The 23,502-nt window shown below is 49.0% G+C and overlaps 2 protein-coding genes across 4 annotated transcripts in view; one reads left to right on the forward strand and one right to left on the reverse strand.

Moving 5' to 3' along the window:
- HSF1 (heat shock transcription factor 1) overlaps window positions 1-10,940 on the reverse strand; it is a 28,685-nt gene extending 17,745 nt beyond the window's left edge. For both annotated transcript variants that reach the window (XM_032223430.1, XM_032223429.1), the window contains exon 1: window positions 10,591-10,940. In XM_032223430.1, the coding sequence (XP_032079321.1) occupies window positions 10,591-10,713 (123 nt within the window). In that variant the 5' untranslated portion in view covers window positions 10,714-10,940. The remainder of the gene's footprint in view (window positions 1-10,590) is intronic.
- A 97-nt stretch (window positions 10,941-11,037) lies between these two features.
- BOP1 (BOP1 ribosomal biogenesis factor) overlaps window positions 11,038-23,502 on the forward strand; it is a 54,944-nt gene continuing 42,479 nt past the window's right edge. The window contains exons 1-2 of one of the 2 annotated variants that reach the window (XM_032223420.1): window positions 11,038-11,380; window positions 13,700-13,885. In XM_032223420.1, the coding sequence (XP_032079311.1) occupies window positions 13,718-13,885 (168 nt within the window). In that variant the 5' untranslated portion in view covers window positions 11,038-11,380; window positions 13,700-13,717. Of the gene's footprint in view, window positions 11,381-12,294; window positions 12,395-13,699; window positions 13,886-23,502 lie in introns of those variants that run through there. The other variant, XM_032223418.1, reaches the window with a different exon arrangement.

A 23,502-nucleotide genomic window follows, 5' to 3' on the forward strand; every position in this document is an offset into this window, starting at 1 on the left:
AGGTGACCAGGGAAAGGTGGCAGCTTTATTTATTCAGCTGGTTCTACATGACAGACCAACCACTTTTGTTGCAGGCCACAATGAATTACTTATTCAGCCCTATGTAATATGATGAAATAAATAATACCAAAATAATTTCAGCTAAAAGAACTCATACACAGGTAGTCCTTTAACTTACAAGAGTTCATTTAGTGGCCGTTCAAAGTTACAATGGCACTGAAAAGAGTGACTTACGACTGTTTTTCACACATATGACCACTGCAGCATTCCCATGGTCATGTGATCCAAATTCAGATGCTTGGCAACTGCTTTATATTTACGACCGTTGCTATGTCCCAAGGTCATATTATCCCCTTTTACAACCATCGGCAAGCAAAGTCAATGGGGAAGCCAGGTTCACTTAACAAGTGTGACTAACTTAACAACTGCAGTGATTCACTTAACAAATGCGGGAAGAAAGGTTGAAAAATGGGGGCCAAACTCACTTAACCAATCTTTCACTTAGCAACAGAAGGGTTGGGCTCAATTGTGGCATGAAGTTCAGTTCAGTTTATTGTATTTATATGTCGCCCTTTTCCCCCGAAGGGGACTCAGGGCGGCTGTCAAGGCCCACTCCACTCCATAATTAGGAAAGAAGACTAAGAGACTTCATGGGTTGGAAATCCAAAGTACTTTTACTAATTATAAATGGTAAGCGAGCAGTAGTGAAGCAAGATCTGAATAATATGGCGCGAAAGCAATTGATATATAGGCAAACCCGTGCCCCCCCCTTAGGATCAAAGCTCCAGTCCAATCATAAGTCCTTCAAATGTCAGGTGTGAGATAACTTCAAAAAGACAGGCCGAAGATGGAATGTGTAGGCCGTTGATGCAGGCGGGAAACACGTACGCATGCGTAATTCCCAACAACTGGTACATCCTAGAACATTCCTCCAGCACATCAATTAAATCCCTCCCACATACACGCCCCCCCCTCCCCGTTTCATGGCAGCTGAAGCAACAGCAAAGCAGAAGCTGACATCCGGCCGTCCCCCGGAAAAAGGCTGTCAGGCCTGGAAGAAAACACAAACAAAACAGACAAATAACAAAACAAATGAAAAAGGGAGGGGAGAGAAGTCAAGGCTTGTCGGGATAAGAAGCATAAAATTTCTGGAGTAAGCGGGGCGCACGAACGTGGGACTTATCAACCCATTCAGTGTGGGAGGGGGGAAAATGTTTCCAAGCCACAAGGTATTGGATGCGATTACGGTGCCGACGGGAATCAAGAATGTCACGAATTTCAAAATGATGTTCCCCATCCACAAGTAACGGAGCAGGCGGAGGGTCATCTGCGGGCCTTAAGTTGGACACCCGAACTGGTTTGATGAGGTTAATGTGGAACACTGGGTGGATACGGTTGAGATGCTTGGGCAATTGCAAACGAACAGAAACAGGATTGATAACTTTCACAATTGGGAAAGGGCCAACATACTTGGGACCCAATTTCTTCGATTTTTGTGTAGTATGCAAGAATTTTGTAGACAAATACACTAAATCCCCAACGTGGTACTCATAGGGCTGAGAGCGTTTCTTATCAGCCTGCTTCTTATGAGCCTTATGGGCAGCGTCCAAGGTGGAAAGAGTCAGGGGCCAAAAGCGACTGAGACGCTCACTCCAGTCTGCAACGGAAGGAACCTGAGGTTGGGCCGCAGGCAGTTCGGGAATAGGAACAAAATCCTGGCCGTAAACGATCCGGAAAGGGGTGAAGCCCGTACTGGAGTGAACCGAATTGTTATAGGCCACTTCAGCATGCGGTAACAAGTCAACCCAATCGTCCTGTTGATAATTGATAAAACAACGTAAATATTGTTCAAGGACGGAATTAGTACGTTCACAGCCGCCATTAGTCTGAGGATGGTAGGCGGAGCTAAGGCCTTGGGCGGAACCAATGCGTGCGAGGAACTCCTTCCAAAATTTAGATGTGAATTGGACTCCACGATCGGAGATAATACGGTCGGGAACCCCATGTAACCGGTAGATGTGGGAAAGAAATAATTTAGCCAACGCCTTGGCGGAAGGAATTTTGTGGCAAGGCACGAAATGAACTTGCTTGGAAAACAAATCAGTGACCACCCAGATGACGGTGTGCCCCTGGCTCTCGGGGAGGTCAACAATAAAGTCCATAGAAATCTCCTTCCAAGGTGCAACCGGGCGTGCGACAGACTGTAGAAGTCCCTGCGGTTTCCCCGGCGGCTTTTTGGCAGCAGCGCAAACTGGGCAACTGGCCACATAAAGTTCAATGTCCTTTTTTAAAGAAGGCCACCAGAATTGTCTCTTTACAAGGTGCAAAGTCTTTACGAATCCAAAATGACCCGCCATCCTGGAGTCATGAGCGCGACGAAGGACGACAAGTCGTAGGGAAGCGGGGACGTATAATTTAGCACCTATCCACGGTAGATCGTCTCTCATGGTGCACTCGTCCCGATGGGCCAGGAACCAGTCGTCTTGAGGAAGAGCCGCTTTGAGGTCAGAAAGTAGATCGTGAGGCACTACCTCCTGAGCTTTGGTCTGCTGACGTGTGAGTACCGGAGCTGCCAAGAGCGGTTGGACGATACTCAGTTTGGAACAATTATACTGAGGTAATCGGGACAAAGCATCGGCCATGAAGTTCTTTCCGCCCGGGATGTACTTGAGAGTGAAATTGAAACGGTTAAAATATTGGGCCCACCGCATCTGTTTGGGGGAAAGACGACGAGGTGTGCGTAACGCTTCCAAGTTCTTGTGGTCAGTCCACACTTCAAATGGGTGTTTAGAGCCTTCGAGAAAATGGCGCCAAGTAGCGAGGGCCCAACGGACCGCAAAAGCCTCCTTCTCCCAAACCGCCCAGCGCCGTTCTGTGTCAGTGAGTTTACGTGAGGTGTACGCGCAAGGCTGTAAGTTACCTTGGTCATTGGCTTGTAGCAGAACGGCCCCAACAGCGACATCACTGGCATCCGCCTGGACGACGAAAGGCTGGTTGAGATCAGGATGTTTAAGAACTGGTTCAGCGGCAAAAAGGCGTTTAAGTTTTTCGAATGCCGCCTGGCATTCCATGGTCCAGTCCAAAGGCTTATTGGGTTTAGGCTTCGGGTCGCCTTTAGTCTTGAGTAAATTAGTGATAGGGAGAGCAATGTTGGCAAAAGAGGGAATAAATTGACGGTAGAAATTAGCGAAACCCAAAAATTTTTGCAACTGTTTACGAGTTTTGGGAGCGTCCCACTCAGTGACCGCCTTCACTTTTTCAGGGTCCATTTCAACGCCATTCGAGGAGATACGGTAGCCCAGATAGTCAATAGTCGTTTGGTGAAACTCGCACTTAGACAATTTGGCATATAGGTTGGCAGCACGGAGTTTTTTCAAGACAGTGCGCACCAGGTTGACGTGGTGGTCGTAAGAGCGAGTATAAATGAGGATATCGTCTAGATAGACGATAACGCCCTTATAGAGATGATCGTGGAGGATCTCATTAATGAATTGCATGAACACAGCAGGAGCCCCCTGTAGGCCAAAAGGCATAACCCTGAACTGGAAACAACCAAGAGGGCAGTTGAATGCGGTCTTCCATTCGTCCCCTTCCTTAATGCGTACTCTATAGTAAGCTTCCCGCAGGTCCAATTTTGTGAAGATGCGGCCCTTCCCAAGTTGCGCTAACAAGTCCTTCATCAGTGGTAGCGGGTAGAGGTTTTGAGTACAGATTGCGTTAAGGTTGCGAAAGTCACAGCACAAACGAAGAGACCCATCTTTCTTTTCACGAAATAGGACAGGGGCAGCTACTTTGGGTCGAGCCGGTTCAATGAAACCACGATTCAAATTTTTGTCAATGAAAGAACGCATCTCTTCCATTTCCCTGGGTGACATGGAGTAAATGCGGGGTTTTGGGAGTTTGACCCCGGGTAAAATGTCAATGGAGCAATCAGTAGGCCTGTGGGGGGGTAGAATGTCCGAAGATTGCTCGCTGAAGACGTCCCTAAGATCCAAATATTCTTTCGGGATTTTTTCCTCTCCTGCAATCCTCTCCTGCCCTCTAGCGGCTACTTCAGGAACATCAGTGACGTCAGGTTGGTCCGGAGAGCCCTCCCCCACTGGAGGCACCTTCGAGCGAACACGCAAGCGGCCTGTCCGCCAATTTATGTGAGGGTTCCACTTCCGGAGCCATGGGATGCCCAAAATGAGTGGTCTGTCCATGCCAGGTGCGACCACAAAAGAGATTAATTCAGTGTGGGTACCCATTTTCATTTCCAAAGGCTCAGTAAAAAAATGGGCGGGCCCCCCCCCCGCAATCGAGCCATCTATTTGGCAAAACACAATCGGGGTTTTCAAAGTGCGCAATTTGATACCCAATTTTTCTACCATGGCGGGATTGATCATGGATCGGGAACAGCCAGAATCAAGTAAAGCTAGGAGGGTGGTAGGGGTCCCCTCAGGAGGAACTTTTAATTCAATAGGGATGAGAAGGGGCCCCTTGTTTGAACTCACCCAGCGAGGCGATGTGTCGTCATCAGAGTCTTCAGAAGAAGAGGAGTTAGCATCTGCGTCACCCTCTAATGGCTGGGCAAAAGGAGGGGGGTTGGTTTCCCCAGCGAACGCTGTCTCCTTCTTCTTCTTATCAGGGCCCCTGGCAGGCTTGTCCTCACGTCTGGGAGGGGGTTGGGCAGAGAGAGGCAGTTTTGCCCGGCATTCGGGGGCGGTGTGTCCAAGCTTGCCACAACGAAAGCATGTTAACGGTCTGGAGGAGCCAGAAGGGGGCCCTCTTGCGTCGCCTCGTCGTTTGGAGAACGATTGCGTAGTAGGAGGGGGGAGGGACCGGGCAGCCTTCTCCTTCCGCTTCCTTCTTTCTTCAGTGGCATAACGCAGACGGATTAAGTCAAGCTCGGCGTCTGCAGCATGCTCAAACCACGTGATTAAGCGTCTTGGCAGGTTACGATTGACACATTGTTGATAAATGTCTGCGTTCAACCCTTCGGCAAATCTGTCCAGAAGGGCGTCCTCCCCCCATCCTCTCATGTATTGTGAGAGACATTGAAATTCCTGGATGTATTGGGCGACAGGTCTATCGTCCTGGTCAAAGGTTAAAAACTTCAATTTGTTCCGCTTCTCAGTTAATGGGTCATCAAAACGTTGACGGAAAGCCTCCATAAAACGGTTGAAATTCCCCAAGAGGGGAGATCCAGACATGTGCAAAGCAGTCGACCACGCAGCCGCCTCACCATCCAAAGATAAAAGAATCATTCTGACCCTTAAAGTGTCAGATTCAAAGTCCCGCCCATAAATTTCCATGTAGTTAAAAACTTGCATAAGAAAGGAGGGAAGGCTAGAAGAATCCCCCTTAAAACGTACAGGCAAGGGAGGGATTTTAGCCATTCGATGTCTTCGGGGGGGAGGCTGGGGGGAGGTCCTCTTTGATCAGCGAAACCTCTAGCCGCAGGGGGAGATGCGGGCCGAGGGGGGGGGGAGAATCCTGGCGTGGGTAACGTTGCCAGTTTCTCCAGTCTCTTTCCTCCTCCCCCCTTCTCTCTTCCAAAAATGTTTGACCCCAATAATCAGGTAATTCACTCCGCTGGGGTTTTCTCATCGGGCCCCGGTGCTGATAGCCTCTCCATTCTCCTTCATCGCCCCCTCTGCTTTCCCCACAGTACCTTTGGCTCCAATAGTCAGGGACTTCACTCGCCTGAGTTTTGCTCACAGCACCTGGCTCCAGCGGAGTTTGTGGAGGTGGTCTTTGGGTGAGCCCAGCATTCCAGCTTGTCTCTATCTCTCTTTGCCCCGCTGAAATTGACCAACGGGGTGGGGGGGAAGGTTCAGGCTGACTGGAAATTTGCAGTTGAAATAAATCTTCGTGCAGAGGTCGGTCAGACGGGCTGGGCTGGTGTAAAGAAAGGTCGGGAGGTCCTAGTTCACTGGAATCCCCTCCAGCTGCGCCCTCCTCCTCTTTGGTCGGAGAAGACATTCTTTCCCTTCTCGGCAGACGTAAATCTCCTGGAAAGGGATATTATTCAGATCTTGCTTCTTGTCAAGGCCCACTCCACTCCATAATTAGGAAAGAAGACTAAGAGACTTCATGGGTTGGAAATCCAAAGTACTTTTACTAATTATAAATGGTAAGCGAGCAGTAGTGAAGCAAGATCTGAATAATATGGCGCGAAAGCAATTGATATATAGGCAAACCCGTTCCCCCCCCTTAGGATCAAAGCTCCAGTCCAATCATAAGTCCTTCAAATGTCAGGTGTGAGATAACTTCAAAAAGACAGGCCGAAGATGGAATGTGTAGGCCGTTGATGCAGGCGGGAAACACGTACGCATGCGTAATTCCCAACAACTGGTACATCCTAGAACATTCCTCCAGCACATCAATTAAATCCCTCCCACATACACGCCCCCCCCTCCCCGTTTCATGGCAGCTGAAGCAACAGCAAAGCAGAAGCTGACAGCGGCTCAGTGGAGGCCTGCCTGGAACGGGAAAGCCCAGCCTGTGTCCTATCTGTGGCTCAAGGGGATCTTTTGGTTCAGGACTGGCAATCAGACAAAATCGGGACCTGGAAGGTCCTGGAACCCCTGGGTTGCTTCCAGACAGGATGGGGCCCTTCAGCCACTCCAGGGCAGTGCCTGGAGCAACAGCCTCGTGGCCACCCACCCTCCTGAGCCCGGCTTCCAGCAAATAGCTGCTGGTAGGAGCAATCACTGAATGGTTTGCTCTGGGTTATTTTTTTAAAGTCATATGCGTTCTTCAGCAAAATGTCATTGTTTCTATGGCTCAGAGCAGGAATTTTATTGCCAAAATATAACGGTGTCTACAAAAGAAAAGGAAATATTTTCCAATCTGGCAGAAGAACATAAAGAGATCATTGTACAACTGGATTGTCTCTCATGGCAGGAAGATCTGCCATTGAGTCATCTTCCCCTCGAGACAATTCCATACGGTTGCAGAACAAACACAACTGGGAAGACGCCCCAGGTTGTGCCACCCTTGGCACAAGCTTCAGTGGGCCAGTTCAGAGAAAGGGAGGCGCATCTTGGACTCTCCAAAGTACTCACTGATCCCGGAATCCTGCCACCCTCAGTGCCCCCCCCCCCCCCGACTTGGCTGGATCAGGCAGCCTCAAGTGACACTGCTTGGAAAGTCTACTTTTAAGGCAACTGTTGACATCTTGCAGGTAATCTCCCAATCCCATTCCCTGGCCTTTCCCCACTGACTGCAAAGCCAGAGCTTTCTCTTACACTGGAGGCCTCTAACTCACACAAGGCTATTCTTATGCAAGACTGGAACTGACAAGGCTACCATGGGCCCAATCACCACCGTGCCACACACATCTATATTTGTGTATGCAGGGTAAAAATAGGTCCATTATATCATCCCCCGTGTTTCAGGCTTCCCAGGCGCCAAGGTCTGCTGGATCTCTCCTTCTTTCTGAAGGACCTTTCCGCTCATCAGGCACTTCCTCAATTGTCTGGGTTATCTCAAAGACCACACACAAGGCTTCAATCGCCACTTGGCTCCTTAAGAATGCTGGGATGCAATTCACTAGGGTTTGGGGGATTTAAATTCATTTAATGTGGTATTTCCTAACCATGCTTCAAACTTACTCCTTCATACTGCAATTAAGACACAGGAATGGAAAATAAAGAGGACATAGGCTTTTGGGTACCTGTTAGTATTTGCCTCCTTCAGGGAGCAGCTGGCATATTGATTTGATTCCTCTTATTTTTTTTTACCCTTTTGTTAGCATGCTTTGCTGGCCTCAGTCCATTCTGAGTTTTAGCTCCTTGACTTCTGGTTTCCCCTCCTCTACAACCCAACCTTGCTCACTGTCAAACCCAATGAAGTTCAGATGAGTCAGAAGTCAGCTGCGGGTATTTAGGATACATCTGTTGCTGAGTTACAGGACTGAGTCAGGCCAGGCCATTGAAGCCCACAAGGACATCATCGTGGAAGGGTTTGCTTGGGAAGTTGTGGGTGCTCCATCGGTGGAGGTTTTTAAGAAGAGATGGGACACAGCCACTCCTCCAGGGGCCCACTTGGTCTGTTATACAGGTAACCGGAAGGGCATCTTTCCTGGAAAGGCTGCTTTCTATCACCTCTTCAGAGAACTTGGCTCAGGCACTTTCCCCCCCCACAAAGCTTTGAAAGTACTTCTCCTCTTCAGCAATTGAAGGAAAAATTTACACGATGCTCCATATATAAACATTTTGTTCTTCCAAGAGATAGAATGCTACACAATTACTCAGCATGGAACTTTAAAAAACACAGAGAGGGCACACAAGTAAATTCAGTTGTTAAGTGAATCATGTGGTTAAATAAATCTGGCTCCCCCCCATTGATTTCGCTTGTCAGAAACCAATTGGGAAGTTTACAAATCGGGATCACCTGACTCTGGGACAGTGCAGGTGTCATAAATTTTGATCATGGGGATGCTGCAACTGTTGGGTTATAAGTCACTTTTTCAGAGTGGAAGGAATTTCAAATGGTTGTAAGTGGAGAACCACCTAAATGAACACTGGTCACTAGGAAATGCACAGCATTGCTGTTACCTAACTATAATATTTTATTAGGACTGATTATATTTACAACGCTACCATTGTCTCTCATGAGATGCAATATAACCACAGTCTTTGAATTACAACCTGGAATATACTTTCCTAATAATGTTCCCTTTATACTCAAGGCTTATTCCCAAACTGACTTAAATCACCTTCTGTCCTGTCTCTCCCCAGGAGCTATGAATCCACCCCATTGATCCTGGGCAGTTATTCTTCTTCAAAGTTGGATTTTCCTCAAATGTTGATTTAGTGGCACTGACTGCATTTCAAAGCACTAGCTTCCCATTGAGACATTTTGGCAGAAGCTAAACAACCATCTGTTTAGAGATACTGTACACTTGTAACAATACAACTCCTCTGAGCATGTGGAACTTACTTAAGACAGCAATTACTATAAACTCAACTCAGCTTAAGACCCTATTCTAGGCACATTATTCTGTTCATTTGAGGATTGTTATATATTTCTTTTTTATTTGTTGACTGAAACATAGATCTGAGAGGAAGTCTCATTCTAGTCTTCTGCCCCTAAACAACCTGAACAGACTTTTCTCAACCTAGAATAAAAGAGCACTGTGGAGGTCTTCTAGTCAAACCTTCTGCTCAAGCAGGAGACCCTATGCCATGTCAGATAAATGGTTGTCCAGTCTCTTCTTAAAAACCTCCAGTGATGGAACACTAACAGAAATCAAGCTGTTCCACTGGTTGAATGTTCTCACCGTTAGGAAAGTCCTCCTTAATTCTAGGTCGCTTCTCTCCTTGATTAGTTTCCAACCATTGTTTCTTGCCTTGCCTTTTGGTTCTTTGGAAATTAGGTCAACCCTCTCATCCTTGTAGGAGCCCCTCAAATATTGGAATATTGGCCCTTTCCCTATGCTTGAACACTTACCTAATTGCCAAGGACAAATCTAGTTAAGCTAAGCATCAAGACTTCTCCCTGACTGAAAACTTCCTCCTTAAGATAAATTGCAATTCCATCCATCTCAGTTTCTTATTTTCCAATAGCGTTTCCATCAGGGTTTAATATCAAACTGTTTTCTCTCGCCCATTCACCCACAGATTGTCACAGTTTGGCAATCTTCCAGAGGTATAGATTGCTTGAGCTCCTGTTGAGCTATATTGATGACAGATATTCCAGTGGTCCCTACTCACACTTTCTTGTAGGCGCTGGATGACGGAATTCCCTGGGACACTACAGCTCAGTGACCAAAATGCTGACCAATAGTCCGATAATGCCTGCACCGTGCAACAGGATGGACCAGAACCTAAACCACAATCTCTAACTACACAGGAAGGCTGAATGGTAAAGTAACTTTTCAAAGGATGCCAGGATATCAGCAGGTGATACTATTTTGAGAATAAAAACTTCAAAAAGCCCCCCAAAAGTCAATGTTTTCAGAACTGCCCTCCTATAAAACCTATAGAGGAGAAAATAAAAAAGAGGCAGACTGCTAATACTGGAATCTCCTTAGGATAAAAAGTATAAAGGGGAAAGAAAAAACCAAACGGGCTTTTCCTATGCTTGGAAACAGTCTGAAAAACACTCTTGGGAAGGAACCGGAGTAAAGAAAGAGACACAAACACACATTAACCAAACTCGGGAGAGGCCGAATGAGGTAAAGAAAACCACTCAGGGAGAAGGAAGAGGACCCCCCCCCCCTGCTTCCGCTGAAGACCCACATTCTCCAGCCTCTAAGAGTCTCTCCAAACTCGGCAGCCTTAAGACTTGGGGACTACAACTCCCAGAATCCAGGAAGGCAGCCAACCTGGGAGTTGTAGTCCACCCAACCTGAAAGCCCCGAAGTTGAGACGCTTCTCGGGGGCTCCATCACCGGCCCTGCGAGGGCGCCTCACCTCAGACCCTCCCGACCGAGCATCCCCTTCCTGAGGGGCCGCCAGGCATTTTTTCCTCTGCCCCACACGGCCGCTCCCCCCCACAGGGAAGCCTCAGGGCCGCCTCCTCCTCCTCCTCCCTGAACTAGACAGCCTGGCGCGGGCGGAGGGGCCCGGGCTGAGACCCCGGCGCGGCCTGCTTCCTCACCGGGCTCCAGCAGATGAGCGCGTCCGTGTCCGTGTCCTCCACCAGCGTCCATAGCTTGGTGAGGAAGGCCGGCACGTTGCTGCCCCCTCCGCCTCCTCCGGCCACGGCGCCGGGGGGCTCCATGCTAGCGGCGGGCGGGCGGCCCAGCCCGGGCCCGCTTTCCTGGGCCGGGCAAGCCCTGCAACGGGCCCCGCTGCTGCCGCCGGAGCGGGCGGCGCGGAAACGACTAGCGGCCGCGGCTGCTCCTGCCTCGCCAAAGCCCGACGCCGCGCTGCGCACTCGCTCCCTCAGAAGGAACGGGCATGGCCGCCGCCATCTTGCGACGCGCAGGCGCAACGCCGCACGCACGCACGCACGCGCCGTCTAGACACACTGTTGTGCCTCGCGCCGCGGGGGCTGGCTGTGGTAGTGCGCATGCACCCCACCTGTTGTCGAGAGGAGATGCGCGCGTGCGCGGTCCTTCCACCTGTTCGGACTGTGCGCGGAGCTCCCTGCAGGGGGGTCCCCGGGCGACTCCCGAGTCTGGAAGCGGGGTGGAGTCCATCCCGGGACGCTGGCGGTCGGCCTCTGCCGCTGAGGATGTCGGCAGGGTGGCTGCAACTGGCCCGATGGACCCGCTTTGCAGCCGCTCCTTTTGCTTTCGGCTGGGCAGAGAGAGGAGGAGGCAGCGGCAGCGTCCCCGGTGGGGGCAGGAAAACTGGGTTGGATGTCTGCATTTGGGTGAACCCGATCCGATTTGCGTGGACCATCCTCGCTCCAAGCTTCCTTCCCCCGTTGCTCGTGCAAGCCGGTAATAGAGCCTTGCGGTCGTTGTTAAGTCGTGTCCCACTCTTTGTGACCCCCATGGACCATAGCATGTGAGCCCCCCTCCCCCGGTTCTCCACTGGTTCCCGGCGGTTTGCCCAAATTCATGTTCCTCGATGGCACTGTCCATTCCTCTGCCGTCCCCGTCTCCTTTTTCCTCCGTTTCCCTCTTTCCCAACATCAGGGTGTTCTCCAAGGAGTCCTCTCTTCTCATTTGCTGGCCGAAGTATTTGAGCTTCAGGATCTGCCCTTCCACAGGGACCCTCAGGGTTGGTTTCCTTCAGGATTGACTGATGGGATCTCCTTGCAGTCCAGGGGGCCCTCAGGAGTCCTCTGCAAGCACCACGATTCAACAGCATCAGTTCTTCAGCACTCAGCGGTCCTTGCGCTGCTCCCTTGCAAAGTTTCACGAACTTTAGCCATAATTTCCGAAGTAATTGCCATTCCAATCTCCACTCTTCCGTTGGCTGCATTCACTACCCCATATTGCACCTATGATTTTATCATTTAGGCAGCGTGGACTTCAACTCCCAGAATTCCCCAGCTAGCCAGTCCAAATCAAGAACTCTCAGCCGCTGCAAAAGGGAGGGGGAGGCTTTCTTAGTGCCTGCTATTTAAAGTTGTCGGTCTCAACCGGGGATAAAGAGGGCCTTCCCTATATTTCCGGACAATCTGGGGATCGCCCCGAAACGAAGCCGCGGCTTTTCCCTGCTTTAACTAGAGACCCGCCGGGCGCTTTGACTTGGACCAGCGGCGGGGCTCGGGTGAGATAGGGACTTCCTGGTCCCAAGGCGCATGCGCAGCGGCAGCCAGCTCGCCACGAGAAGCGGCTAGGGCGGAGCGAAGGACTCTGCGGACGTATCGCGCAGGCGCCACCCGGCGGGGGGGCGGGACAAGGAGCTTCCGGCGCATGCGTCGTGGCTGGTGTCGGCTGAGGCGTGCGCACGCGGTGCCGACGGAGCAGGGCTGAGGGACCGGCGGAGGAGGCGGCTTTGGCCGGGTGAGCGCGGGGAGCCGAGTCTAGCCGGCCCGGCAGGGAGGCAAAGGCTCCGCCGCGGAGGGACGCCGGGCTGGGCGCGGCCTTCTCCGGCCCGGTTGGCGGGTCTTGAGGGCCTCCTGCAAAGGCGGGCTGGGGGCCTGGCTGAAGCGCTTCTCTCCCGTTACCTCACGATATCGGCCTAGTCCTAAGCAAGCGGGAGCCCTGGTTTTGCTCCCGAGGGATCCGGGCAACGCGTGGCTGGAGGGCAAATAAAGTTACCTCAGGAGTTCGCGGCGCGCCTGCCCCGTGCTCCGAAGTAAGGAGCCGGTCGCAGGGGGGGGAGCTGTGGTGGGAGGTTGTTTCCCCGAAGGTGCCGGGGCTCTCAAGGCCAGCTTATAAGGAGAGTTGGAAGGGGATCCCCAGAGGTCTTCCAGTCCAACCCCCTCCCCTCCTCCTCAGGCAGGAGACCCCATAACAGATGGCTGCCCAGGCTCTTCTTCACAACCTCCAGGGATGGAGCACCCACAACTCCACTCCACTCTGGGTCATTGTTCTGAAGGTCAGGAAATTCCTCCTCAGTTCCAGGTTGCTTCTCTCCTTGATTCTTCCTAGGAGCCAGGAGGATCCACCGCCTGGCCCTAGAACAGCGTTTCTCAACCTTGGTGACTTTTAAGTCCTGTGGACTTCAACTCCCAGAATCCCCCAGCCAGCATAGCTGGCTGGGGGATTCTGGGAGTTGAAGTCCACAGGACTTAAAAGTCGTCAAGGTTGAGAAGCACTGCCCTAGAAGGTCTCGGGAATTGCATATAGAACATTGCAACACTGATTTTTTTTTTATTTTATACATTAAAAATACAAATTTGGGCTGAAAGGAGAAATTTCCTGACAGAAAAGTTAATTCACGGGAATGAGTTGCCTCCAGAAGTTTTGGGTGTCCTCTTATCGGAGGTTTTCAAACGTAGACTGGACAACCATTTGTTACATGGCGTAGGGAAGGAGTGTCCAAACTTGGGAACTTTTAAGACTTAATGGACTTCACAGTATAGATAGCTATGGGGATTCTAGAAATTAAAAGTCCACCAGTCATAACATTCCCAAAGTTGGACACCCCTGGCATAGGGTCTCCTGCCTGAACAGGGGGTTAGACTAGAAGACCCCCAAAGTGTCTTTATTCTGTAAGTCTGGTAACCAGCAAATGCTGAAAGAATTACAATCCCAAACTGTCATTTGGGGAGATAAATTCTGCATATGTCAAGTGTGGGAGAGAGGGTTATGCAGGCTTTATTGGCACTACAGGCTTTGAATCATGTGCTTTCCCTTCTACAGTCCATTATTGGGACCAGGATGTTTGAAGAGCAAGAAGAGATGGGCGATCTTCTGACAGACAGCGAGGAAAGTGTCTATTCTGGACTGGAAGACTCTGGAAGTGACAGCCTTACAGAAGATGAGGAAGACCAGGATCACGGAGTTAAGGAGAAGGCAAAAAGGAAGTTGCACTCCAAAAATACTCAAGTAAGTCGATCATCTCAGAGGCTGGTAAATATAATGCTGTGTTTCTGTCTGAGAAGATCAGCCAGTAAGCCATGAAGATTTGGGGGTGAAAGCGGACACCAGCTTTGCCTGCTTGCCCCTCAGGATCACTCTGGGGTCTCTCTGGTTTTTGCTTCTACTATAGACTAGAATCCCAAAACGTGTGTTTTGTTATTGTCAAACCACACTTGATCCAAAGTATTTGGGCAGAATTTCAAGAATGCAATGGCTTGTTTAGGGTTTGGAAAAGAATATCTTTTTCATTTCATGCACATTTGTAAGAGAATCAAAACTAGCTTTGTCCAGTGTGTTCCTTCTGTGTTTGAGTCTGTAATCTTTAAAGTGAAGCTTACCTGCAAAGGGTGAGAGGCTGTTTTGGTGAAAGACATAATCATGCTTTAGTCTCTTCTCATAGGTCATGTTCTAAGGTTCCTATATCATTTTTGTACCTTCATCTGTACCTTTTTTAACTAGTCAAGTTTTGTTCTTCAATGGGCTGCTCAGAATCATGCACCATAATCAAGGCGTGGTCTCAGCAGTGCTGACTTACGGGGTATAAGGACTTCATGCATCTTTAATGCCAAGGATGGGGAACGACGGCCTATTTAAGACTTGTGGACTTCAACTCCCATGCTGGCCCAGGAATTCTGGGAGTTGACGTCCACAAGTCGTAAAGGGGCCATTGTTCCCCATCTCTTTTTAGTGCTGCTTCTACTCTTGCCCAAAATTACGTTACGCCTTTTAGCAGCTATTTCATACTACTGGCTGATGTTTCGCTTGTTAATGTTGACATTCAACTCTTTTTCAAATATTTGTTGCAAGGTATTTGTAGATGCAGGTTTTTATATGTATGTGGATTTCTTGGGATATTTTTTTGTTTAAATTATTAGCAGTCTGGGATGTCCAGGAATAGGCAGAACATAAGAACATACAAGCATACAAAAATACTCTCCATATTAGAGTGCAATCATGTTCGATCTTCCTGGGTTTTGGCCAGATCTCCCAGTTCTGTATTATCAGTGTTTAATAAACAGTCCATCAATCATTTTATCCAATTTGTGAATAGAAGCATTGAATTATACTGGTCCCAAGACAGATCCTTGTGGGATCCCATTGGTTGTTATCTATATGTAGCAATGAATTATTCCAGAGTGGTTTGCCAGCCAGTTGTGGGCCTCTGCTACTGTTGTACTGCCCAAGCCACATTTTATCCTTTCATAATAGTTATCTTGTTAAAGCTTCTATTTTTATTGCTTTTGGTAATCATGTTTGTGCTTGCAAATGGCCTCCTTTATTATCTGCTCTAAAATATTTTCAGGTTTTTGAGTAACTGCTCCACAATTGGAGGATCCCCTTTCCTGTTGGAAGAGTGGAGCCCCACTTGCTGGTCTTAGGTCTTCTGGCATCTTCCTGGTTCTGCAGGATTCTCTAAAGACCCCAGACGAAGGCCCGAAGAGCTCTTTGCCCTTCCGCCTGCTAGGGCATAGCTCATCAGGGACTGGCGACATCTGGCTTAGCCAGAAGGTCCTTTCCGCATCCTTTCTGGCCTGCACCCTCCCCTGTTGAGTTCCTTCTTAGCCTGTGCTACACAAATCGTCTTCCTCTGGATGTGGGAGGGGTGGGCACAAAGAGAGCTGAGTTTCTTTGCTTTCCCCTGATTAAGATCACTCAACTGGAGTAACCACCGCCTTTTGCTCCTCAACACTCTGAGAATCAGTTGGGTGGACCTCAGACAGGTGAATTCATTCTATATAATCAGCTTTTGCTTCCTCTCTAGTTTTGCTTTGTTCTTCTAAAACTGGCATATGGATTTTAGTGCCCTGGCTTGACTGTCGTGAGGGCAGCGTAAGTCATCAGAGAGAGAAACATGGGCAAAGAGCTGAGATTTGGTCTTGGGAGTGCAGCTGTGCTATTTGAGGGTTGATGAGCTGACCTGGCTTGTTGGGGGTCAGATAGGGAGGCAGCGCTCCAGTTGGTCAAGACTATTATGTAAGTGTTGAGGACTAAAGCAGGGAGGCTGTTACCTTAGCAGCTGGTCTGACTTGTGAAGAAAATGAGAGAGAGACAGATTCGTTGCCACAGTTCAAGTCTTTAAAAACATATTGAAGGAGAGAAACATTCTAGTAAATATTTGAGATAATTAATTTGTGCAGTCGCAATTTCCTGGCCCGAAGGTGGAGAAGAGAGTAGTCATTAAAGTGAGACTTAATGTGAGGCAGAAGAGAAACAAAACCTCAGCTACAGCGACAAACTATACCCAAGACCCAAGAAAGATGGGGAAGGAGGAGAGCCTTCTCAGTAGTAGCTCCGACCCTTTGGAACAATCTCCCCGTGGAGATTCGTACCCTCACCACCGTCCAGGCCTTCCGCACAGCCCTTAAGACCTGGCTAGCCCGTCAGGCCTGGGGACAAAGATAATTGCCCCCACCCGAATGATGAATGAATGTTGCTCATTATTTTATTCTATGTTGTCTGTGTTATTGTTTGTATATCCCTCCCTTGATTTTATGTAAGCCGCCCTGAGTCCCCTCAGGGAAAAGGGCGGCCTATAAGTGTTAATAAAACCAAACCAAAACCAAGATGGCTGGCTGCACAGGGACAGTTTTCCAGACCCAGAGTCAGGTGCCTCGCGCAAGTCCATGTGAATTCTGCTCATAGTGACTGTGAAAGTGGAGAAACGAGATCACGGGGAGTAGAGGCAGTTTTCTTTCTCATCATGGAGGAGACAGAACTTTTATTGGAAATCAAAAATACAAAAGGAGGGGAAACATCGAAGGGTGTATTTCTGCTTGGCCCTCTGATTTTTTTCAGCTTCCCTTTGCCAGTTTCCCCCCCAGCCAGTATCAGGAAATTAAACTGTGGAGAGCTTCCAATCATAGAGTTTAAATCTTGTTCAACTGCCTCTCCAGGGTTAATCATTTCAGACCTAACTATCATTAGGAAAACCTGATGCTTTTTCTCGTCTTTTAGGCAACAATAGGAATGTTTGCTGTAAAGAAATGGCAGTGGTTGACAAGTAGATAGCCTCGGAAATGAATGTAGCTTAAATTTTACCAGAATTGGGTCACTAATAAAGGAAAATTAAGTCCTGGGTATTAATTGGCTTCCGTTTCCAAGCTACAGCTTCAGGTCAAAATTTCATCAAAATAATTCAAATTTACAAGGGGTGTGTGCGATTATGCTCAATAACTTTTCTGCAAAATGTGATACAGCAGTGAGAATGGTGCCATACCAATCATTATAAATTTATCTTTTTATTGATACCAACAACATAACTTTCCATTCATTTATTGGTTTTTTCATGTAGCATTTTCCTGCTTTTTGCATGAAAAACTGACAAGCTCTAACATCAGATTAAACGACAAGGTTCTATCTTTATTTGGTATCTAAACTGCGCTTTTTGGCTTTTCTCTTGTGAACCTCAGGATCATCCCTGGGGAGATTCCAGCAGTAATCATCATGCATGGACGGACTCCATTTTTCTTGGTATATTTTCTTCATGCGTGTGATATTCTGGTAGAATCTCTCCCCATTGTCATCACTCATTGCCCTCCAGTTCAAAGAGAAATAGTCTAAATGCAAGCGTAAGATGTGAATTTTTAGAGATGTTTGCACCAAGTGCTTTATAGGAGCTAAGCAAATTTTCCACCTATTTTTCATAATAATCTGCCTGGCTGTTCTCAAAGTCAAGATGTGGTATCATTTTCATTGTTCTACCATACTCTGTCGAGAAGTTACGAAGCATCATGAACATTAGACACTCTCTCCCTTGTAGCCCAAATATAGCCTGTATATACCGTATTTTTTGGAGTATAAAATGCACCGGAGTATAAGATGCACCAAGGTTTTGAAGAGGCAAATTTTAAAAAAAGGAGGTAGGTAGATAGAGGGAGAGAGAGGGAGAGAAAGAGAGAAATACAGTAGATAGGGAGAGAGAGAGTAGTTAGGTAGGTAGGTAGCTAAAGGGAGGGAGAGAGAGAAATAGAGAAATACAGTAGGTAGGTAGGGAGAGAGAGAGAGAGATAAGTAGGTAGATATTTCCAGGTGTATTTATCCATGTGCTGGAGAAGGAAATCGCTGACAATCTGCAGCACCTAAGACTTTGTTTCTGCTAGCACAGCACTTGAGCAATGTAATTCTCTTCAGTCAGTTAAAGAGCTTTCGAAAAGGGAGAAAAAAGTTTTTGCACTCTGCAAACCTCCCCAAAACGGCCCATTTTTCAAATGGGCCTGTTTTTTTTTTTAAAGCATGAATAGCCTTGGGGGGGGGCTGCAGAGTGCTCCTGGGGAGGTGGGGGCCCCCAAAACAAGCAAAAAACGCCCTGTTTCTCGTGAAAATGGGCCCGTTTTTTTCTCAAAAAGATTGCATGCATAGCCTTATGGAGGCTTACAGAGTGCTGCTGGTGGCTGGGGGGGGGGCAAAAAAGGTTCCATTTTTTGCTTATTTCTGCCCTCCCCAGGCCCCAGGAACTCTCTGAGGGCCCCCATAATGGTATGCACGGCCATTTTTGTGAAGGGGTGGGGCTTTGGGTGGCAAAAAAATGCTGTATTCAGTGTATAAGACGCACCCAGATTTTCAGCCTCTTTTTTGAGGAAAAAGGTACATCTTATGCTCTGAAAAATACAGTGAATCTTTATTGTGAAATATCTTGAAAATTTTAGCCAACTATCAGGGCTGGCTTGAGGGCTGTTTCTCTCCGTATGGGATTTGAGAGGCCTCAGCGTTGGCACTCAACGTAAGGGACTTGATGGGACAGTTCCTGAGCCAAATGGGAGAGCAGAGAGGCCCACCTGTTCTCTTGAGTTCAGCCATTCTACACCCATGCAGGTACTGGCAGCAGCCTGTTGCTCCCGTATGAGAGGCAGGTGGAGGACCACCATCACATACCACCCGTGGATACTCAAACAGCGCTCTCTTGCTGATTTACCCAAGCGCAGCCACTGGACGGGTTTCCCTCACTTTATGCAGATTCATTCTTGTGCAATTCGTCATTTTCATCCAGGAATTTGCTCTTTCTATAAAAAAACTATTTTGCAATTTGTACCAGCAGAGTCAGTTTGTGCCAAGATCTCGTGCTGCATTTACCATTATGCTGTGTAGTTGTCCTGGTTGCGCATCCTTCCTCTTGCAGTAGCTGTTCCTGTTAACCCTGAGTTCAAATCAGTCATCGGTCTCTCGTTCCAAAAGGAAAAAGGAAATAAATCTCTAATATTAGAAACAAACTTTTACCTTGATGCACCAAAGTTAGTGAAAGATCCAGTCTTAAGATGAGCTTTAACTAGGACAATAGCACTAGCACGTAGGCATCTATACAGCTTCATGGTGCTTCCCAGCACTCTCTAAGCAGTTTACAGAGTCAGCATATGCCCCTCTCTTTACAATCTGGGTTCTCGTTTTACTGACCTTGGAAGGATGGAAAGCTGAATGAAGCTTGAGTCTCATCAGGATCGAACTCCTGGCAGTGGGCAGAGTTAGTCTGCAATGCTGCATTCTGACCACTGCGTCACCAGGGCTCTAACCACCTGTGTGCCACAGAGTGAAGAAGGCTAGTGGAGTTCTCGGTGCTCTGGCATACTCTGGCTTTTTTGTTTGCCTTGAGAGCCACATAATTGGAAACACGGATTGCCAAATTTGATGCCATCATTTTTGTTATTTTTTAATTTTATTTTTATTAAACTTGTTTGCCGGCAATCTCGCTGCAAAGTGACTCATACCACTGGCAACCCTGACGTTTCCTTCAAGCACGTCTCATTTTATAAAAGTAGTTTTGCGCAAGGTTTTGGGGCCACTGGGGCCCTCCATTAAAAGCAGGGAAGCCTGGATCAGGCTGTTGCAGGCCTCCTTTGTCCCTTTCACTGTTTAAGCGTTTGAGGCTTTGGCCTCCTGAGGTTAGCAGGATGTGAAATGACAGCAGGGTTGGGGGGGATCAGAAATAGCAGCCAGATTGTGCGCCTCCACCTCACCTGAGTATAAATGCTGAATGCATTTTTCTTGCCATGAGTAGTAACCTTTGGCTTTGGAGAGATCTTTGGAGGAGCCTATCAAAGGTGATGGGGGAGAATTTTTTGTACTTATAGAACTCTTGAAAAATATTTCTGAAAATGGCTGTCCTGATTGTAGGATTGAAGGCACTGCAGAGCTTCAGCCAGCCCTAAAGTTTGCTTCAGATCAGTCTGGTTTCCTCCTTTCCCATCACTGGGATGCGCCCCGATCAACATCGGTTCTGGGAGAGGTTCCAAGGACAAACCCCACCCACTCCATTCTCCAGGTTGCGGTTATGATGAAAGACAGGTCCTTGTTTTGAGAGGGATCCGGTGGACGGGGTGAATCTCCCCGAGGCCAAGTCGAAGTGTCTTCCCTCCGCAGGATGATGAAGCAGCAGGCAGGCCTTCATCCTTCAGCAGCTGAGCTGCCCTGCAGCTGCTCGCTCCCTGCAGCCATTGGTGGTGTCGAAGGCAGTTTTCAGCCCCAGCCGCTCTTCCGCTCTTCCCTCCCGTTGCCTGCAGCTTTGCTGAATCAGCAGTGCTGCCACATAGAGACCTGACCTCCTCACACCACCACCCCAAAAAAAAAGCCATTGCCATGGCTTCTTCCAATTGCTTTCCGGGCGAGGGGTTGCATGCTGCTGCCCTCTGGTGGTTTCCATGTCCACCTTCCTGCCTGAATTCCTTAAGTGGTTGCTTGGTGCAAGCGATGATCCTGCCTGGGGACTAGGAAGCAGCCGTTAAAGCGGAAAATCAACCCAGAGTGAAATTCAGGAGCCCAAAGAATGCCTGACATTTTGACGGCATCCAAAACATCTCCGAGAGAAATAGTATGTGATTCTTGAAAAAACCTGCAAAGAAAAGCTTATTTCTTCTTCACCGAGGCGAATCTCATACCCTGGTGTGTGAAGGCAGCCTTTTAGACCAGAAGACGGAACACCAGCAAGTATGGAGAGGTAATTGGCCAGGTCTGGAGGGACACTTTGGGGAGACATTAGTAGAGAGACGGTTGTTGATCTGTGGAGCAGAGAAGAGCCTGGCACCACACGTCCTGGTTCTCTTCCAAATAACTTAGGCCAAACATCAAGGAAGCTTTTGGCTTCAAGCGGAGGGCTGGCTGGCACGTGCCTGTCTTCAGAGCACTATGTCCTCCGATGGAGTGAGAAAGCAGAAAGACCTCAAGCCCTCTGGAGTGTCCCGAAAAAAGGAGGAGCCCGTGGACCTCTGTGCAAAGGCTTTGCTGGCTGAAGGACCCCCTTCTGCCTCCTGCTCCAAGCCCACGGATGGGCTTGGAGGGGAGGAAGGGAAACGGAGAGACAGACAAAACCTCTTTGATGCCAAAAGCCTGGGAAAAAAATTACCTCTGATCCGCTTTTTTCAAAGACTTTCCTAAAGCCTTTGTTTTTGCTGTAATCCCATCTTCTGGTTGGCCCTGTACTTTCTAGGCCCCCTGCCCCACAATCTCCCCTCGGCCAGGAGGTGGAAGTCGGAGGGGGCACACGGGACCGAATTATAGGCTGCTTCTAGCAGAAGGTGATCACACACTGTACGGATTTTACTACTCCCGGGAGGAGCGTTTTGTATGGCTGCCTTCCTGATTGTTCCACCAAATCCTCTGGCAAAGCCCTCTCCAGGCTGGGTCCCCTCGGAGCGGGGGAGGAGGAGGGCAAATCTCTTTTCCAGCAAAGGATGTGCAGTTTTTCCTGCACCCGCACGCTAGGCCAGAGTGTGGGTGCAGTTTGGTCTGCCAGGCCGTGGGCTGGAGTTTGGCAGGTTGGCCACGGCTGGATCCTGTCCTGTCCCAAAATCTCAGTGTGGAGCATTTCACACGCTAAGCCCCGGGTGATTCTGGAGGGGGGAGGGCTTCCTTGCGCCTGTGGGGCAGGACTCATCAGTAGGCGCTGGCCAGAAGGTCCCCACGGAGGGAGCCACGAAGGCAGCAGCTTTCCTGTTTTTCTGGTATGTAGCAGAGGAAGACGAGGGTTCTTTGTAATGTCATAACGAATGGCTGTGGATGGACCAGGCGACCGCATCTGCAGCAGCCCAGCGCTCTTGGCCATGTGATCTCCCGTTTCACGTGCTTTGGCTTCAGTATGGCAGCGGCATTTAACCCCCACTTCCAAATAGCCAAGCGTCCATCAACTGATCTTGTAGAAGTGAATTGCAGAACAAAGCATCGTTGTCAGCGCCTCCTGTCAGTTGCGTTTCCTTACAAAACATGAGAAGGAACCTGGTAGCCCTTTTCCAGGCCAACAGATTTTAGTGCGAGGCCAAAGTTTTGGAAATTTGTAGCTCACTTACACAGTTAGTTTAGTTTAGTTTAGTTTATTAGTTTTGTATGCCACCCACTCCCCGAAGGACTCCGGACGGCTTACAATAGAAAGGGAAGGGGATAAATAAGACAATACACAATTTAAAATACAACAACATTCACAATTTAAAGTGGGGCTGGATACTTCAACAGCCCCAGGCCTGCCGGAACAGCCAGGACTTAGTAGCTTTACGGAAGGCCGGGAGGGTAGTAAGGGTCTGGATCTCAGCGGGGAAGTCGTTCCAGAGGGCGGAGCTGCAACAGAGAAGGCCCTCCCCCCGGGAGGTCGCCAGCCCTCCATCCGTCTAGCCACACAGGCTGTGGCTAGACGGATGGAGGGTTTAAATTCGGATTGTAGGGAGGAGAAATTGGGGTGGTTTTGCAGATAACATGGAAGTTCAGTATGTTATTGATTAGCCGTTGTGATGTGCAAAAAAAGGTTTGTGTTTGTTGGAGTCCTGTAAGTTCAGCATTCCCTCCCTCAGCTGTGCTGCCTTTCCAGTCATGGAAACTGGTGGGAGGCTGAAACGCTCTGATATTGATTCGCCTTCATCTAGAGCAACCTTGGCAACATTAAGGCCTGGGGACTTCAACTTCCAGAATTCCCAAGCCAGCCTTGGGGGTTGAAGCCCACAGGCCTCAGAGTTGCCACAGTTGGCTGCTTAGAGTCTTGATATGAAATAGGCATCCATCCATTCTTGCATTTCCTCTCATTCCCCCCCCCCCCCCAGCCAAAGTAGAGCAGCATCGGCTCCCCCTTTGCATTGTCTACAATGAGAAACATTCCTGTCTCTGGGTGGCCCAGGTTTGAAAGATAATGGTCTGGGGGAATGACCTTGAGGGAGGAGGGAAGAGCCGCTGCCTGGGGGAAGATCAGATAAAAGGCAGAGGAGTCCACAGCTGCTTCAGGGACCAAGGCAGAAACTTAAAAAGGATCCCCTCTAATGTATCAGACTCCAACAGCGGGAGATCCGCATTTTCAGACTAGCACGATGCTGTTAATGTAGCCTCAGAGTCAAGTAGAATTAGCTCATCTGGTCCTGTTTCCTGTCTGGCTTACCTGGGAGGGCTGACAGGAAAAGAGGCGCTCGCTGGCTCTTTCTTGCCCCCCCCCCCCCCCCGTCTTTCACGATGATGGATTCTTCCAGCAGAGAGAACCCCTGGGCTGCCTAGGCCAGCAGCTGGAAAGGGCTGCAGCAGCAGCAGGGAGAGCGGGGCAGGCTTGTCTGGCTTCATAGGTTCACCCGAGACAAGTGTGGGGGCAGCTGCTCCTTGGTGCCAAAGGGGGACCCCCCCCCTTCTCA

This window comes from Thamnophis elegans, chromosome 8 (assembly GCF_009769535.1).
Source record: "Thamnophis elegans isolate rThaEle1 chromosome 8, rThaEle1.pri, whole genome shotgun sequence".
Lineage (NCBI taxonomy): Eukaryota > Metazoa > Chordata > Lepidosauria > Squamata > Colubridae > Thamnophis > Thamnophis elegans.